Source organism: Anolis sagrei, chromosome 1 (genome assembly GCF_037176765.1).
Source record: "Anolis sagrei isolate rAnoSag1 chromosome 1, rAnoSag1.mat, whole genome shotgun sequence".
Taxonomy (NCBI): Eukaryota; Metazoa; Chordata; class Lepidosauria; order Squamata; family Dactyloidae; genus Anolis; species Anolis sagrei.
In genome coordinates this window covers 262,969,237-262,985,844 of record NC_090021.1, presented here as the reverse complement: position 1 = coordinate 262,985,844, position 16,608 = coordinate 262,969,237, and the positions used below count along the sequence as shown (strand labels likewise).

Below are 16,608 nucleotides of genomic sequence, written 5' to 3'. Positions count from 1 at the left end.
TGGTTTTGACCTACAAAACCCTTTACGGCTCTGACCCAGCGTACCTGTCCGAATGTATCTCCTTCTATGTCCCAACTCGGAGTTTAAGATCTTCTGGGGAGGCCCTGCTCTCGGCCTCACCTTTATGACAAGTGAGACTGGTGGGGACGAGGGACAGGGCCTTCTCGATGGTGGCCCCTCACCTGTGGAATGCACTCCCCGTGGAAGTTAGGTCATCAACATCTCTCCTCTCCTTCAGGAGGAAGTTAAAAACCTGGATCTGGGACCAGGCCTTCAGATAAGCTGGCAGATGGACAAAAGACGATGACGGCCAGAGTAGGAAAGGACAATGACAATGCTGGATGAATTATGGATTTATAAATCGGCGAACATTGACCACAAGATGATTTTATTACTGTTATTGTATTGATTTGATTGTTTTAACTAGTAATAACTGTTGATGTTAAATTGTAAATTGTATATTGTATTTTGTGAATTGTTGGGCATCAAATTGTGCCTTTTGTAAGCCGCCTTGAGTCCCCCCTAGGGGGTTGAGAAGGGCGGGGTAGAAGCACTCCAAATAAACAAATAAATAATAAATAAATAAATATTCTTATCACATCACCAGATACATTTTTGTAATATATTTGGCTTGTGCCTGTGATGTCTGTTATGCTCTAACTGTTTTACATTGTTTATCATGAAATGCATGGGATATATCTGGATTATGGTGACTTGAATGTTCAGTAGCACATCTGTTTTCAGCAGAGAAGCAAAACTGACAGAAACCTTTCTCACTTGTTCAGATTGTCTTGTTATCATCTTCCACTCCATAACCCATGAAATCCTGCATTTTTAAAAAAATAATGAATAGACTATGTCTGAAATGATTTTTTTCCAAACTGAGATTTAGAAGTATTCAGTATTTATGTTTTTTTTTATGAAAGTAGGGGTTTGAGGATAAGGATTGATATACAAATGGTATGAATAATCATGGTTACGTGATTATTACCAACATACCATGGCATATAGAATCCAAATTATACGTAAAACAGGAAATAATCTACAGATTAAATGTTGTGAATTTAATCACAGCAGAACTTCTAAATTTGACTTATTTTACTCTTTTTTCATGTTGAAACTATCCTGTCTATGACATTGTACAGTCTGACTAGTCCTGCTCCATTACAAATTCATATAGGGGCTCTATATGCATTCTTGTTTCAGTCACTCTTTACTGAAATGTGTTCAGTGTCAGGGGGTGCTGAGGTGTTCCAATTGCATTTTACAAATTGCAAGTGGGGTATCATTCATGTACTTGAATATTTTTGTTGTAAATATTTTTTTGTCTTTGTTTTACATTTGCAGTCCTTCATAAACAGCCCAGGGAGGTGTGCCTTTGTTTGCTTGAACTTGGAAGGATTGCTGCCAGGTAGGCAAAATTATTTAGAAAAATTAGCTTTATTGAGAGAGATTGCTTCGGCACATCTTCAAGTGAGAGCTGTTGTTCAATAACATCTGGGGACACAAACTGGGTGAAAACTAAAGAACACTGACCACTATTTCAAAAATACAGCTGTCCTCCTGAATCCACAAATTCTCTGTCCATGGATTCAACCATGAGGCTGATGTGGCTCTTGATGAAAATAAGTTTGACACTCCTAGGTTAGATTGTGAAAATGTGCAGAAAAGAAAAAGAAAGACATTCCTGAGCAGAACCTGAGAAGTCAATCTGATGAGAAAAGTTGAATGCAGGTGTAGTCAGGACCCAATGGGAATGCAGTGATTTACAGCCTGTCAACATCTGCAGACAGACAGGAAGTCAGTGGGTTATGTATAGGTGTTTGTTCCAGCCCTAGCTGATATTGCATTAAACAGAAGGGACTAGGAAGCAGCTACTACAGCTCACAAATGTATCACTCATAGCTCCCTGTATATTTATTTCAAAGATCAAAAAATGTCTCTAGAATTTGATCCTTGATGAGGGCAGTCCTTTCTGTAAATGTTATTGTTCTTGGCTACAGAAAGTTCTTACATCTCAGCACAGTATGTCTATGAAATTGATTGAAAACATGGGTACCTGAAATTAAAATAGAGGAGGAGAAGAGAGCAAGTATGTTGTAAAAAGAACAAAGCAAACTCTCCTATACCGAGACCAGTTTTTGATATCAAGTGGCAGGAACTCTAGATTTTCAGGAAATAATTTCTTAAGAGTCATGTTTGAAGATCCAAATCAAGATGAGACCTATCTTAGATAGAGTGTTAGCTGTTGAGTAAAACACTGAATTTAAACTCCTAATAACAGTCATGTGCCATGTTTAAGAATTTACTACTGTAGTACAAACCTATAATCCGCTTTCACAGATGTATCAAGTGCCCTGTTCTCAGAGCCTAGAGTTACAAGTTTACAAGGTTCTGTATACACCATTATCATCCTCATAACAAGCAAAACATATTGGAAGCAAATAGATGGTGTGCCTCACTTACCTGACTCTGTGGATCAAGGGTTAAAAACACAAAAGGCAGTTTTATCAGAGTAGTTTGGATTGTAATAAATATTAACATGTTCATTCACCCATAGATTTTGAACATTTAAAAGTGCAATGATGTCTGCAAATCAACAGAGCTTGAGGCTTTAGCATGCGAGTGAATGTTGAATGTTTCATGGGAGAAATTCTGAAGTTGTAATTTAAATAGCTTGAATTTAACTTCAGTCTGAGAGGCATTTGACTAGGAATCCAAGACAGACATAGTCTTAATCTTCACCATAATGCTCTCTTTGCCTGGCCCTGTATCAATAAACTACATTGCAGGGTTTTTGTCTACTACTCTCTCAGCTCGATGTTACAGGGCAGGCTTATTTGGTCGCAAACTCTGAGGCTGAGAATAAATCCACAGAGTGTAACCAATGAAGAATAACATACAGCACATAAGCTTCAAGGAAGAAAGCTAGATGTATTAAAATGTGTGTGTCTTTTGTTGGGAAGCCAATGTCAGCTTACACCTGTACAAAACACTTACTCAAAGTTAAATAAGATAAGGGTTGAGAATGCTTGCACTTCTAACAAAAAGTGAGATGTTGAACAGATGTGACCAACAATACTCTCATAGTCTGTGTAATGACTGAGGCTATCAGGATGGCAGACAGCCAAATACTCTGACTATAATGTGAAGGCTGTCATATCACCTAGAGCTATCTTGTCTTTGTTTAGATAGGATGTCATACACAGGGAATAGTCAGCACCTTTGTTTTGAATTATTTTGATTGAGTGAGAAACTGCCCGGGCATGCTGAAAGACAGTACTAGCAACAACTAGACGTATTCTAAAATAGATATATCTCCCATTATGGATGGATGGCTGTTAAGAAAGTTATGCATGTGACAGATGCTGTTAGGATTTAACAGTGCTCGAGGAGATTAATCCTTGGATGCTCATGTGTTCACAGATGTATATTTGGAGATGCAAAGTCCTCAAAAGAAGATATGTACTTCTTAATATGTGGCAAAATTGTTTGCCTTAAGACGAGAATGCTCCTCTGTATGTTTACTATTGAAATGACTGTTAAAAAGATGAAATAAAGGTCCAGTACTTATGAGACAGTAACATCTTAATTGGATTGTACTAAATATATGATGCTTTACATACAATGTCATGTAACATGATGAAAGAAAGTACCCAGACTTTGACCTGTCAGTGTTTCTTATTTAAGGAAATGTATATGTTTGTAAATCTATGATTGAATGTAATAAAAAAAAACTCTGAAAGATTGCTGAAGAGCCTGATAACTATCCCATAGAACTACCCTGAGATTCCAGTACTTAATGGTACCTAAGTGGAGTGTTGCTGCTAAGCCGGCCTATCCAGTTATAACCACAGTCATGAACTAGACGCCTAGGCATCCAAAACATGATAACAGAATCCCAGATATTATCAAAATCCATTGAAAAGTGGCAATGGACATAAATTCCTTGGGTTCAAGAGCACCCTATTACCATTTGGGGATAAAAACATATGAGGCTGTATTCTCAGCTTTAGCTCTATTCCCAAGCTACAGTGAGATCTAAAATTATCCTAGCAGTGTAGTATTGTTGTAAAACTTCTAGAACTTGACCTCATTTTTTCAGTGTAAATTATATTATGGGGTGTCATATGCCACTTACTCCTCGCCACTGCCTGATCAAAACTACAGACAGTGAAATGCATTAATTTGGGGATTTGTGTTTGTGTGTTTTGATGTTTAAGTTTCACATTAAATAAGAATGAGGCTGGAAAGAATAGGAACTCTGGGTTGTTGTATGTGCTGGTGCCTGGACTTCAGCTCCATTAATGTGCTAGCTTTAGCCATTGATTTCTGTGAGTAGCTCACTTTCATCCCTGGAGATATTTAAAAATAGCTGTTCAGAGTGAACCAGGAAATGACTTCCACAGACTATGACATGGTTGTCTCCCATACTCTTTAATAAAAATCTCTGTAGCTTTATTCAAAATCCTCTCATAATATAAGAGAGGGTGGGGATATGCATTTTCTTTCTCCCCAGCCACACAAATCAAAAGTGGATGACAAGTAAGGCAATGACACAAGGGAACATCTAATGTTTTCATTTTCACTCCCCATGGTGTTGAAAATGACTTAAGACAAGAGGGGCCATTCAGGCACAATCATATCCATTGACCTGTTTCTCTGTTCCAGAAGTTAGACAGAATATCAACTGTGGTGCTAACCAGGGTGGTGGTGGTAGTTATCATATATCACCAGTTTATTCTGCTTTTTAGTAACTTCTTTTCCTTGTCTGCATTCATGTTGAATTTCTTACTTTTGGAGCATGGCTTTCCTTGCTGGTTCTCTTCATTCTTGCTTTCATTTGTCAGCTTCCCTGGAATTAATTATGATTAACAAATAAATAGGCTTCCATGTTGTCATTTGCTCTAGCTTCTGCATATGCATGGAACAGCCTATGTCTTAATATCCATCTTTGTGTTCTTCCTTATTTTGGAAAGCATTTAAATGAGATGTATTTCCAAGTACAATGGCTTTCCATATCCATAGAATTGGCATCCATGGATTCAACTAACCATAGTTTGACACACACACACACACACACACACACACAAAATTGTAAACCTTAATTTTTGCCATATATCTAAAAAATAGGGGGTGCTTTGAATGTGATTACCCTACTTCTTAGCAGGGGTTTGGACTGGATGGGCCACAAGGTCTCCTCCAACTCTATGATTTGAAAGTCAAGGCATGTCTTGCCTGTTTGTACGTATATCTGTATCACAAAGGCTGTTTCTAGGTGACAATTCAGTGTCCCTTAGTGATGTCACTGGATTGGTTGTTGCTAGGTGAAGAATTAACTGTTATTAGGCAAAGTGACCCTCTGTGATGTCACTGGAAAGAAAAATGACATGTGTTTGAGGGGTAATGAGGAGGGAAGGAAAGATACAAGGAAAGCCATGTGGCCATGGAGACATCTCAGAGCTGAACAAGGGAGAAAGGAGAGGGGAGGGAAAGAAGAAATAAGCGAGGGGGAGAGGAAGAAGATATGAAAGGAGGAAAAGCGAAAGAAGGGAAAGTAGGGGGCAGAGGTCCCTGCGACATCCAGGCAATACCACATATATACTCTAGTTGTTTTGCTATACTACTGCATGAATACCAAAATCCATGGATGCTCATCCAATAATGAGCATCCATGGATTTTGGTATTGGTGGGGGAAGGGAGTCCTGGTTAGTTAGTACTTTCCAGAGTCATCTCATTGAATCAAATGATGAGTGAACACATAGGGAGATCTCAGTGATTCACTGAGCATCCCCTATTCAAAGCACCCCCTATTATTTAGAAAACACTAAAGAGTTTTCTCTAACAGCAGAATTCAGGTCTTCCTTTTTGCATGTTCTTTCCTTCCTACTGTGTTAGTCCATTTTGACCGTAAACCTTACACAACCTTGTTAAAATTTATTCTGATAATAGTTTTAGTTGCTTTATAAATAAAGCATACTGATTTTTCTAGTAAAGCTGCAAACATAGTAATGCTGGTATATTTTGCAGCTGCTATGTGACAGCTAAGGAGCCTTCTACACAGCTATATAACCCAGAATATCAAGACAGATAATTCATAATATCGGCTTTGAACTGGGTTATCTGAGTCCACACTGCCATTTAATCCAGTTCAATGTGGATTTTATACAGCTGTGTGGAAGGAGCCTAAGAATATGCTCCAAGAATCAGTATTGCTAGGGTCTGCTTTCAAGACATCAGTATTTATTTATTTATTTATTTATTTATTTGGTATGCTTGTATACCGCTAATATCTCAGCCTGTGCGGTGACTCATTGCGGTTTACAACATGTTAAAATATACAATGTTAAAAAATACAATTCACTTGAGCATATAAAAATTAAAATTAAGAATACATACAAAAAACATACGCAGTATTGGGCCACCAATACAGATCGGGACATCTCATAGTTAAAATCGTCATCCAATTCGTTGTCTTGATTGCTAATCCATGGTCAGATAGAACATCACGACGAAGGTCAATTGAAGACTTGCTCAAACATCCAGGTTTTTAGTTTTTTCCTAAATGCCATTAGCGAGGTCGCTGATCTTAATTCAGTAGGGAGGGCATTCCAAAGCCGGGGGGCCACCGCAGAAAAGGCCCTATCTCTCGTTCCCACGAGCCGCACCTGTGAAGCAGGTGGGATAGAGAGAAGGGCTTCTCCTGAAGATCTAAGGGTCCTGGTGGGTTGATAGGCCGAGATACGTTCGGATAGGTATGTAGGGCCAGAACCGTTTAGGGCTTTAAAGGTCAAAACCAGCACTTTGAATTGGGCTCGGTAGCTAATCGGTAGCCAGTGAAGCTGGTATAGCAGAGGAGTTGTGTGCTCCCTGCGCCCAGCCCCTGTTAATACCAGTACATATTATGTCACATATGTAGTTCAACCAGCCAGATGTATTATTTCAAGATATAATAGATTCAAAATATGAGGCCTAAATTAAATTCTGGTTAGTTAAATTTGCTAAATTCCCAATCCCCCACCCCTAAAAAGCTCTTGTTACAAGAGAGGCAATACATGACATAAAAACTGGCTGAGATCCTAATTAGGACCGCACAAGATTATTTTGAAAGTAAAGTTAACAATACCCAAACACCTGGATTGAGCTGCACAACGGCTATTTTATATACTTATTAACTCTTTACATCAGCTGTAGAGTCTAAAACATGGGGAGAGTATGTGTACCATTCCAGATTGCAAACATCAGTTTCCAGAAGCCCTAGAGAGCATGCCCCAACAGGAGAGTATTATGGGAGTTGTAGCTCAATGCTTTTGAAGGATTACCATTCCTGATATAAAGCATAAAGTATTGTTAGTGTCTTTGTTAGGAGCCCTTGTTGCCACAATGGGTTAAACCCTTGTGCTGGCAGGACTGCTGACAGAAAGGTCAATGGTTTGGATCTGGGGAGTGGGATGAGCTCCCTTCTGTCAGCTCCAGCTTTCCATGCAGAGACATGAGAGAAGCCTCCCACAGGATGGCAAAACATCCAGGTGTTCCCTGGGCAGTTGCCATGCAGATGGTCAATTCTCCCACATTAGAAACGATTTGCAGTTTCTCAAATCACTCCTGACATGAAGAAAAAAAACCACTATCTTTGTTGTTTTAATGGAACTCATATTGTTAAACTATTGGAGCATACATGCATGAATATCTGGTCTGGTTTATAAGAATGACTTTTTTTTTTGCTTTCAAAAGGTTTGGTGTGGAGCCTCCTGGTTTAATCAAACTGGAAAAAGAGATTGAACAAGAAGAAACACTTTCAACCCCTCTTCCATCTCCTTCACCCACTCCATCAAAGTCACCTGGTAAAAAGAGCACAGGAAAGATTTTGGATGATGCGGTAAGAGCATCTTGCCAGATGTATTTCTTCACTAATTTCATTCTCAAAGAAAAGAACAAGTAATTCCAGTATTTTTCCCAACTGCTAAGAAATCTTGAAATATGCAGTTCTCAAAGAATATTTGCAGTTTGGAACTTATTCTGTGGAGGAAAAGATCCATGATTTGTATGGAAAACAGATTTTTCTGTGTGAATTTTGATGTATTTATTTATTTTTACACAGAGAAAGTTGTGAACTGCAAAGATTTTAATCAGTCCAGCATTTTCCTTGTCAGGGTTTTGAGAAACACATTTTTCACTCAGTTTTTAAAAAACGTTTTCAGATTTTCTTTCTTTCTCTACCAGACATTAATGGTTTTCATTTTGATATCTAAACAGTACATGCTGGTAAACCTTCTCGTACTGTCAAAATATGTATTGTTTCACATGAATGTATTGTTTCACATGAATGAAAGAGGCTTATCATTTAACATGTCTTCATGACATCCCATTGGATTACTGTAATGCCCTGTACACGGAGCTGTCTTTGAAGAGTGTTTGAAAGCATGAAGCTGGTCCAAATCGCTGTAGCCAGATTGCTAGGGGCTGACCACAGGGAATACAACCCCCTTATTTCAAGAACTGCAGTGGCTGCTGAGCACCATTCAAAGTGTTGGTTATGACCTAGTCCTAGACCACTGGTTCTCAACCTGTTGGGACCCCAGATGTTTTGGCCTTCAACTTCCATAAATCCTATCAGCTAGTAAACTTGCTGGGATTTCTGGGAGTTGTAGGCCAAAACACCTGGGGACCCACAGATTGAGAACCACGTTTTTGAAGGACGAATTGGTTCTTTATGACTCTGCACATGCTTTGAGATGTGTTGGGAAACTCCTTCTCTCTGTCCTATTGCTTGCACGGAAACACAGTAGATGGGCTTCTCAGTTCTACCTCGAGGTTCTGGAACCCCCTTCTCAGAGAACTTTGATTTACACCTTCCTCTCTACTGTCTTTTTGCATATATGTAAAAACAGGCATTTGATATGTGACTAATATAAGGCCCACTTATACAACGTGTTGCACACTACCAATTGTTATGATGATGATGTGTATTTTTAGTTATGTATATTTGAACATGGTCTTAATTTTTTTGATTAATTGCATTTGTATCTTGATTTTAACAATGTCTTTTTAATAGTTTTGAGTCTCACTCTGAGAAGTGGGCAGGGTAGAAAAAAATAATAGGAGGTGGCCTAACTATGAAAGACTTTTTAGCTAAGGAGAATAATCTTGTATTGTATCTGGGGGCAGATTGAAACCAGTGTACACAACAGGTGTCATTGATCACAGATCAGGTCAAGTTGGGTTGCCAGGTGAGAAAATTGCACCATTAAAGGCAAAAGACCCCCTATTTTTATTTTACTTTAGATCAAATATATATTATGAGTGGGACTAACAGTAGCTGCAAGGATCTGCCCAACTCTGCCGTGTCAATGCTTTTATCTGGAGACTGAAGCTGATAATTTCTGCACACAATGCACTGCGGTATTTTGCTTACACAGTAACACAACTTTGGAGAACTATGGGTTAAACTGGCAAGTAGAAAATGCCTACTAAAAAAAGAGTCTGTTACTATGGCAACTGCTTTATCATATGGTGGGATGTGCCACCTGGGAATTTGAAAGTGCTCCTTGAAAGTCTGTGCCACTCCCAGCTACAATGAACAGATGGAATTCAGTGTATTCAACAGGGTTTGTGAGATGTAATTTATTGAAATGTAAATATGGTCAGGTTTAGCATTTTTCTCCCACCCTTCTTGAATCGTTCGGTTTTCAAACTCTTGTGCTACGATTGTTGAAAAATTGTAACAGCAAAATTAATTTATTTTGACCGTGAAAGGGAATTGTAACCCCTGTGGGTTTAGAAACAAGGGAAAGCCATTATAAAGTATGGCTTGGGTGACCTCTAATTTATCATCTAAAATTATTGCTAGAGGTCTGTGGCCTCCTAAACCTTCCTTGATACATTGACTGTACTTATAGCAGTCTTTACATTATTTAGATACAAAGTTAAAGAAGGACTAAGTCCTACCTTGACTCAGCACAAAGAATTTCTTCAATGTTGTTATAAAACAAAAAGAATAAACAAATATTTATACATCATATAGAATAAACACAAAATGTTTTGTTGCTGTTCTAAAACAGGAGCCTAGTCAATGTGGAAAAATCCTTCAAAAGCAATAAAGACAAATCTTAGTCCTGTGCCATATATTCAGCTGAAATGAAGTGACAGCCTCCAGCTCTATTTAATTATTATTTACTGTATTTATATAACACCTTTGTCACCCCTGGGGGGACTTTAAATTTTGATGTTCCATCTTGGGCAGCAAAATATATTTTTTATTTTGTTTTTAAAATATCTTTGTTGAAATTTTATGTATGAATTAATAATAATAATAATAATAATAATAATAATAATAATAATAAAGGTAAAAAGGGAAAATTGTTAAAGTGTAGGAAGGGGAAGGTAAAAGGGACTGAAATTAGAACAAAATAAACAAAGAAAAAAGAAAAGGTTTATTTTTTTAAAAAGTATTTTGCTTCCAGTTTTCCATCATGTTGTTATCTTTCTTAAGAATGCTCCACTACTTAAAGGTTGGTTAGAGCCCAGGAAGGGTTGAAGCCAAAGCTAGTCTGAGTAAGTAATACATGAGATCATTTACTACAGCTAGGCCTTGATCAGGTAATAAGAATTGTTAACCTTTAAATGGAGAATCCCAGAAGCAGATGGAAATACTACAATCATGTCTAGCCATGTTTGCTTTGTGGTCTCCCAAATGGGAGTTAGAACAATGTAAAATGGCTGCAGCTATGTCAAAGTAATGTGAGATCCTCGCATACATGCATAGATTAAACCTCTTTTTTCATCTTTTCATTAGATTTTTCTAGCTTTTGGCAAAATACTAAACATCTACAACCAATATGCAATTGTCAGCAAATCTTGGAAGAAGTGGAATCCCACACCGCCCCTGTATGCTCTCAGTATTTGTTCTAGAGAGCTGAGAGACCCTGCAAGGTCTAATTTAAGGTGTCCTAGAAGGCTGGGATGGGGAAAGGAGGAAAATATTGTATTGTGACACATGGGCTCAAGGGAAGAAATGGTTTCCTCTGAGATACACTTATGGTGTTCTTCTACCAGTCCAAGGATATAACTGGTTCATAACCTTCAGCAGAATATCAAAAAAATGATTTCTTCATTTTCACTTGCAGCTTGTAGATGTCACGGAGATATATAGATGGCTACTACTAGAAGCATAATACTGGCCTAGCTCCAGGCAGGGCTTTTGTTATATTTGTATGATCTGAGGGAGGAAAGAAAAAAAGATATTCCTAAGAAGATGTAAAAGTTGATCTTCCATCCATAGGTATTCTAACAACATATTTACCCTGCTGTCAGTCTTTTTTTACAGGCTGTTGGTTCATGAACTAAATCTGAAAGGTCTCTGGAGCATTATCCAAAGAGGGTGAAATCTTTAGAAAATGCCTCTTCATTTGACATCAAAACATTAGGTCATCTTTCCTTCTAGAAACTACATCCTGTGGAAATTATTGTATTCATGTGCTTGTCAGTGTTGGTTTTTTTAAAAAAAGAAAATACAGCACTAGTGCTGGAATTTCAAATTAGAGTTCACTCAACCGGATCTGCTTGCTGGGCGGTGATGTTTCTGCCTGCTTCAGCTTGCTGACAAGTATCAAATAGCCTAAAAATATAGCAAAGCTCAGTAATACCTCACATAGTTGTTATGCTTAAAACAATGGCCCTTTATCTTACCATGTTGAGGCCCCCTGGTGGTGCAGCAGGTTAAAGCACTGAACTGCTGAACTTGCTGACCGAAAGGTTGGTGGATCGAAACTGGGGAGCAGGGTGAGCTTCCGCTATTAGGCCTAGCTTCTGTCAACCTAGCAGTTCAAAAACATGCAAATGTGAGATCAATAGGTACCGCTTCTGCAGGAAGGTAACAGCACTTCCTGCAGTCATGTGTGGAGGTGTCTACAGACAACGATGGCTCTTCGGCTTAGAAATGGAGATGAGCACCACCACCCAGATTTGGACAGAACTAGACTTAATGTCAGGGGAAGCCTTTACTTTTACTTATCTTACCAAGTATTGAATAGAATAAAATAGTGTTGTTGGGGTACCAAATTCCCATTCTCTAGGAGAATTCTGAAGAAAGTGTTTATTCGACCAATGAAAGAACTTGCAAGTGAAAGTTTCATTCTGCCACATATGTTTATTGACATTATTTGGTTCATGATTCAGGCTGACTTCCTAATAAGTGATTCAAATCTAGGATTCAACCAAAGAATACATATTACTAGTTTTTTTACAATTTCATACAATTAGATCCAATCAGATATGTAGCTGATCACATGAAAAAGACATTTCATATCCAATATTTCACACATATAATTTCCAATGTAAATTGAGTGCAGATCCCCTTAAGACCCCTGTGTTGACCTATCACTTTCATGAATACAAGGGTTGGTATGTGGGTTGGTAATGTTTTATACAAATGTAAGGAGAATGACTCAGTTTAAATTGAGCACATTTTTTCCAGAATTCATAAAAGTATGGGCTGGAAGTGGGAATTCATAAAAGTATGGGCTGGAAGTGAGGAGTGAGACCCAGAGTCCTTAACAGCTAAAAGCTCAGGCTGTAGTTGAAATGGTAGAGAGAAAGAAGGTGTTTAGGAGATGGAAGGGGAATGTTACCTGTATGATAGTAATGCAAGGCAAAGAATGCTCAGCTCATTTGCCTTATAATTATGCTCCCTGATTAGCTACTGTTTTTAAAAGGCCATGAGGTGTATATTTACTTACAGTGGTAGGGCTCTTGCCTTCTTTTTCTTCATAATTTTAACACTGTGGAGTAGTAATAAAGTGTTAGGTGTCAAAACTGAACAAATGGGAAAGAGATTTCATGGAGTTTTGAAATGAGGTGGAATAATCTGTGAAAAAGAGAGAGAGCATATATACACAAAGAAGATTAGTTTTGAAATGTTGGGAAGACTTCCAAATAACAGCATGAAAAGTTATCATCTGTCATAGAGGTACTGTTGTCTACTAAACATGCCAAAATATTAACTTGCTTGCCTTTTTTTTAGGTGAAGCATATTTCAGAAGATCCTCCTTGTAAATGCCCCAGTAAATTTTGTGTGGAGCGCCTTTCCCAAGGAAGGTACAAAGTTGGAGAGAAGATCCTTTTCATCAGGGTAAGAGAGTTTTCTTGTCCATTTAATTGAGGATTTGTTTTGTTTTTTTGATGAGCAGCTATAATGAATGTTACTTTACCATATTGATCTGTCTACAGCTGTGGCATATTTAGTTTTCTCAGACAATTGCTAACTTGCATAGAATCATGTCTCTATTGTTGCTTTGTTGGAAAAGATCCAACTTTCTCACTTTTAGGTATATCACATTGTTATCATACTCAGTCTCTCTTCACCTACCAAGGGTGTATCGATTGGAAATAATAATAAGTTATTTTAAGTGTTATCCTACTGGTAAAATTATAGTTGTTTATACTATTTTGCTAGTAACAGCAACACCTCTAGCATAACAGGTACAAAGAGCACAAGCAACACTGAGCTGAATAAAACTGTAATTATTACACACTGCATTGGAGAGCAGTTGGAGCAGTGGCTTAATGTTGATGATGAACTGATCATTGCCATGTTTTTTTGTTATTGAGAAAGTTATGACCTCATCACATGAAGCTTTTTCCTCGTCATAGGACACTTCATCTCCATTTCTAGGATGAAGAGGCACGAAGCCCATCACATGATGTTTGCCTACTTCCAGCCATCATCCATTGCCTTTCATCCTTGAAATGGAGATGAAGCATGCTTAAAAGAGGGAGTTCAGAACACAAGCAAGTAACCGTGTTCTGAGCACCTGGCATGTGCCAGAACTGTCACTAACACTGAAAACATATATAATGGGATCTGACAGATTTGCCAGTGTTAAATTGCTTAAGTGATGTGGAGCAATGGGCATTCCTCATGACTTTGCTGTCACTGCATTTTCTTCTTAATAGTAATTTAGGTTCCATAGGAAGTGGTGGATTTCTCCTTTACACACCATTTTATGAAGTGCCCCTCCACAATCCTTCTGTTGTTTAAAGTGCTTTAAAGACAATGTAGGTCCTAATGGAAGAAGTGTTTTAAAAATGTGTCCCATCTCCTTTAACATAATGGGTTTTGGATAAGGCAGTTTTATTACATGTAAAGAAGAGGTTTTAAAGTGGTGTCAATCTCCTTTAATGTAAGGGGCTTTGGGGAGGGCAAGGGATCTCTTAGCTTTCGGATGTTGAAGTTTTCTCTGATAAAAAAAACAATATGGAGAGGGCAAAGAAAAGGATTCCCTGTTGGATGTGTCCAAATGCAGGCAACAATGAGCAAAAACCCGAAGAGGGAAACATGTATTGTATCACCCAAGAAGTTTCACAGGAGGACAAAACAGAAGTAAAGAGAAATGGGCAATTTATATGAAATGGGTAGAAGGAGGTGAAGCCAGCATAGATATTGTAAAAAGGTTGTCTTCGTGGTTAAAGATAAAGATATAGAGGGGAAAGTGGTGGGAGGGGTAGGGAAGGGTGGTGGGAGAAGGTGGGAGAAAAATAAAAAAATGTAAAATGAACGAATCTGTAAAGAATGTGAATAGATAATACTATAATGTAAGCCCACAATAGACATTTATTATCTGTTCAAATATGATGTTATTTTGTTTTAAAAAAAGAAAGAAAGAGAGAAACATGTATGATGGGAAGACAGAACTTGAAATGGGACGATTGGGATCTAACAGTATGATTCCCTTTGCTAGACAGATGGCTCCCAAGGTCCTTAGTCAATATTTGAAAATATTTTTTTCCTAGACTGAAATATTAATTGTTTAAATTGTAAAGAGTCTGGAGGATTTAAGAGATACGTGAAATACATCTCAATGTGGAACTTGTTTAGCATTCTTCTGTACTCCTGTAAAATTGAAGAAGTTATCAAACTTTAGCATGGAAAGGTAATGTAGTTGCTAAGGAAACAGAGCCAGACCATTTCTTTGGGGACTTAACCGTATCATCAGCAGGGTTTATCTGCCTTTCTGTTCTACAGAAAGGTTTATGATGAATTCTTGAAGATTGACAGGACTGAAATTCTATCAATAATTAATTTTCTACCAAATACCTGGGCAGTAAAATGCTTCCACCATGTACCTAAGAATCCTAAAGATTAATTGAGTGTATTTATTGAAGTTTGTTCCTAATTATACTATATCACATTTATTGTGAACATAGCCCTTTACAGAATTAAAGATCCATACCCCAGAAAGTTACAAAGTATTTTTTCCAGAAGGGAAGAAAATGGGAAAAGGAGTCATAAAGAAAAAAAATGAGGTGGTCATATAAAATAAATGAAAATGTGGATGCAAATATTTAGGCTTATTTCAGAATATTCTGGAAATTGTGGTGATAAAGAAAGAATCAGAGATGGAAGTAAAAGCCTAATGCCCCTTCCACACTGCCCCTATATCCCAGGATCTGATCCAAATTATCTTCTTATCCTAGATTATCTGGCAGTGGAGACTCATGTAATCCAGTTTAAAGCAGATATCCAGGATCAGATCTTGGGATATAGGGCAGTGCAGAAGGGGCCTCAGATACCTTGTGTTTTGGATTTATGAGAGTCTTTGTCAGTGTGTAATACATATTGTGTCTATATGACAAGTAAAAAATAAGATTCGTTTTCACAGGGTGTACTGCCACACTTAGACCATTACTTTGCTTCAACTAAACACTTAAAGCAACTTGATTGTTTAAATTTGTGATCTGACACTTTCCGTTTTCATGTTATGACAATTGTTTATGTTTTAGTAGATGTGTGTTGTTTTTGTGGTGGTTTGCGCTTTTCATACCATGCAATGGTGTTGTTAATACCTGTCAGACTCTACAGCACTACTCATTCAAGATTCTCTTTGTCTCAGGGAAGATTTTTCGAGACTGTCATAATATGCTTACATCTCTTTGGATAGAAAGTTTGTCCATTCACATTGGAGGAGTATTGTTATGGCAGGGTCCTTGAAAGAAGTAAAGACTGTGTCATGTTTTTTTAAAAGATATTCATTAACAAGTTAAACTAGGTTGAGCATCCATGACTAATAAGATTATCATCCACACAAATGGCCAATGAGTTCAGGCTTTTTTTAAAATGTGAAACATCATGTGTGAATTTAACCTATAAAAAAGTAGTTCAGTAAATGCTATTCATTTCCATTTTAAGGGACCAGAGAAGGGCCAAATATGGAGAGTGTGGAGGAGTTCTGAGATGCAAACTTAGCAAGGATGGAGCTCCACACTGCCCACTCTGGGTAAACATTTCTTAAATTTTGTGGCTTAGCATTTTGCCATTCACACACACAAAAGTTGTCAGCTGTGGTTGATTTTTTTTGTCAGTTAGGAAATATTTAGTTTTCAATCTCATTTCTTTAAAGTTCCACCAGGAATTGTTGCATTTCCCCCACTAGAGATGAAAATTGCTTTAGTTTTAAGGATGAGAGAGAAAACTATCAAAGGTGTAATGTAAGTGACACAAAAAGGCCTACAACTAAATGTGTATCAATAATAATGGGGGAAATTAGTTTTAAAATCAGAGAAAATAGTCGCTGGATGATGCATAACCATGAACTTCAGGATATCTCAAT

At 37.7% G+C, this 16,608-nt stretch overlaps 1 protein-coding gene across 1 annotated transcript in view; it reads left to right on the top strand.

The window, feature by feature from the left end:
- The window catches only part of GAS2 (growth arrest specific 2), a 156,297-nt gene that overhangs the window by 96,437 nt on the left and 43,252 nt on the right, over positions 1-16,608 (top strand). The window contains exons 5-7 of the mRNA XM_060765846.2: positions 1,348-1,411; positions 7,736-7,880; positions 13,023-13,130. Coding sequence (XP_060621829.1) covers positions 1,348-1,411; positions 7,736-7,880; positions 13,023-13,130 — 317 coding nt within the window. The remainder of the gene's footprint in view (positions 1-1,347; positions 1,412-7,735; positions 7,881-13,022; positions 13,131-16,608) is intronic.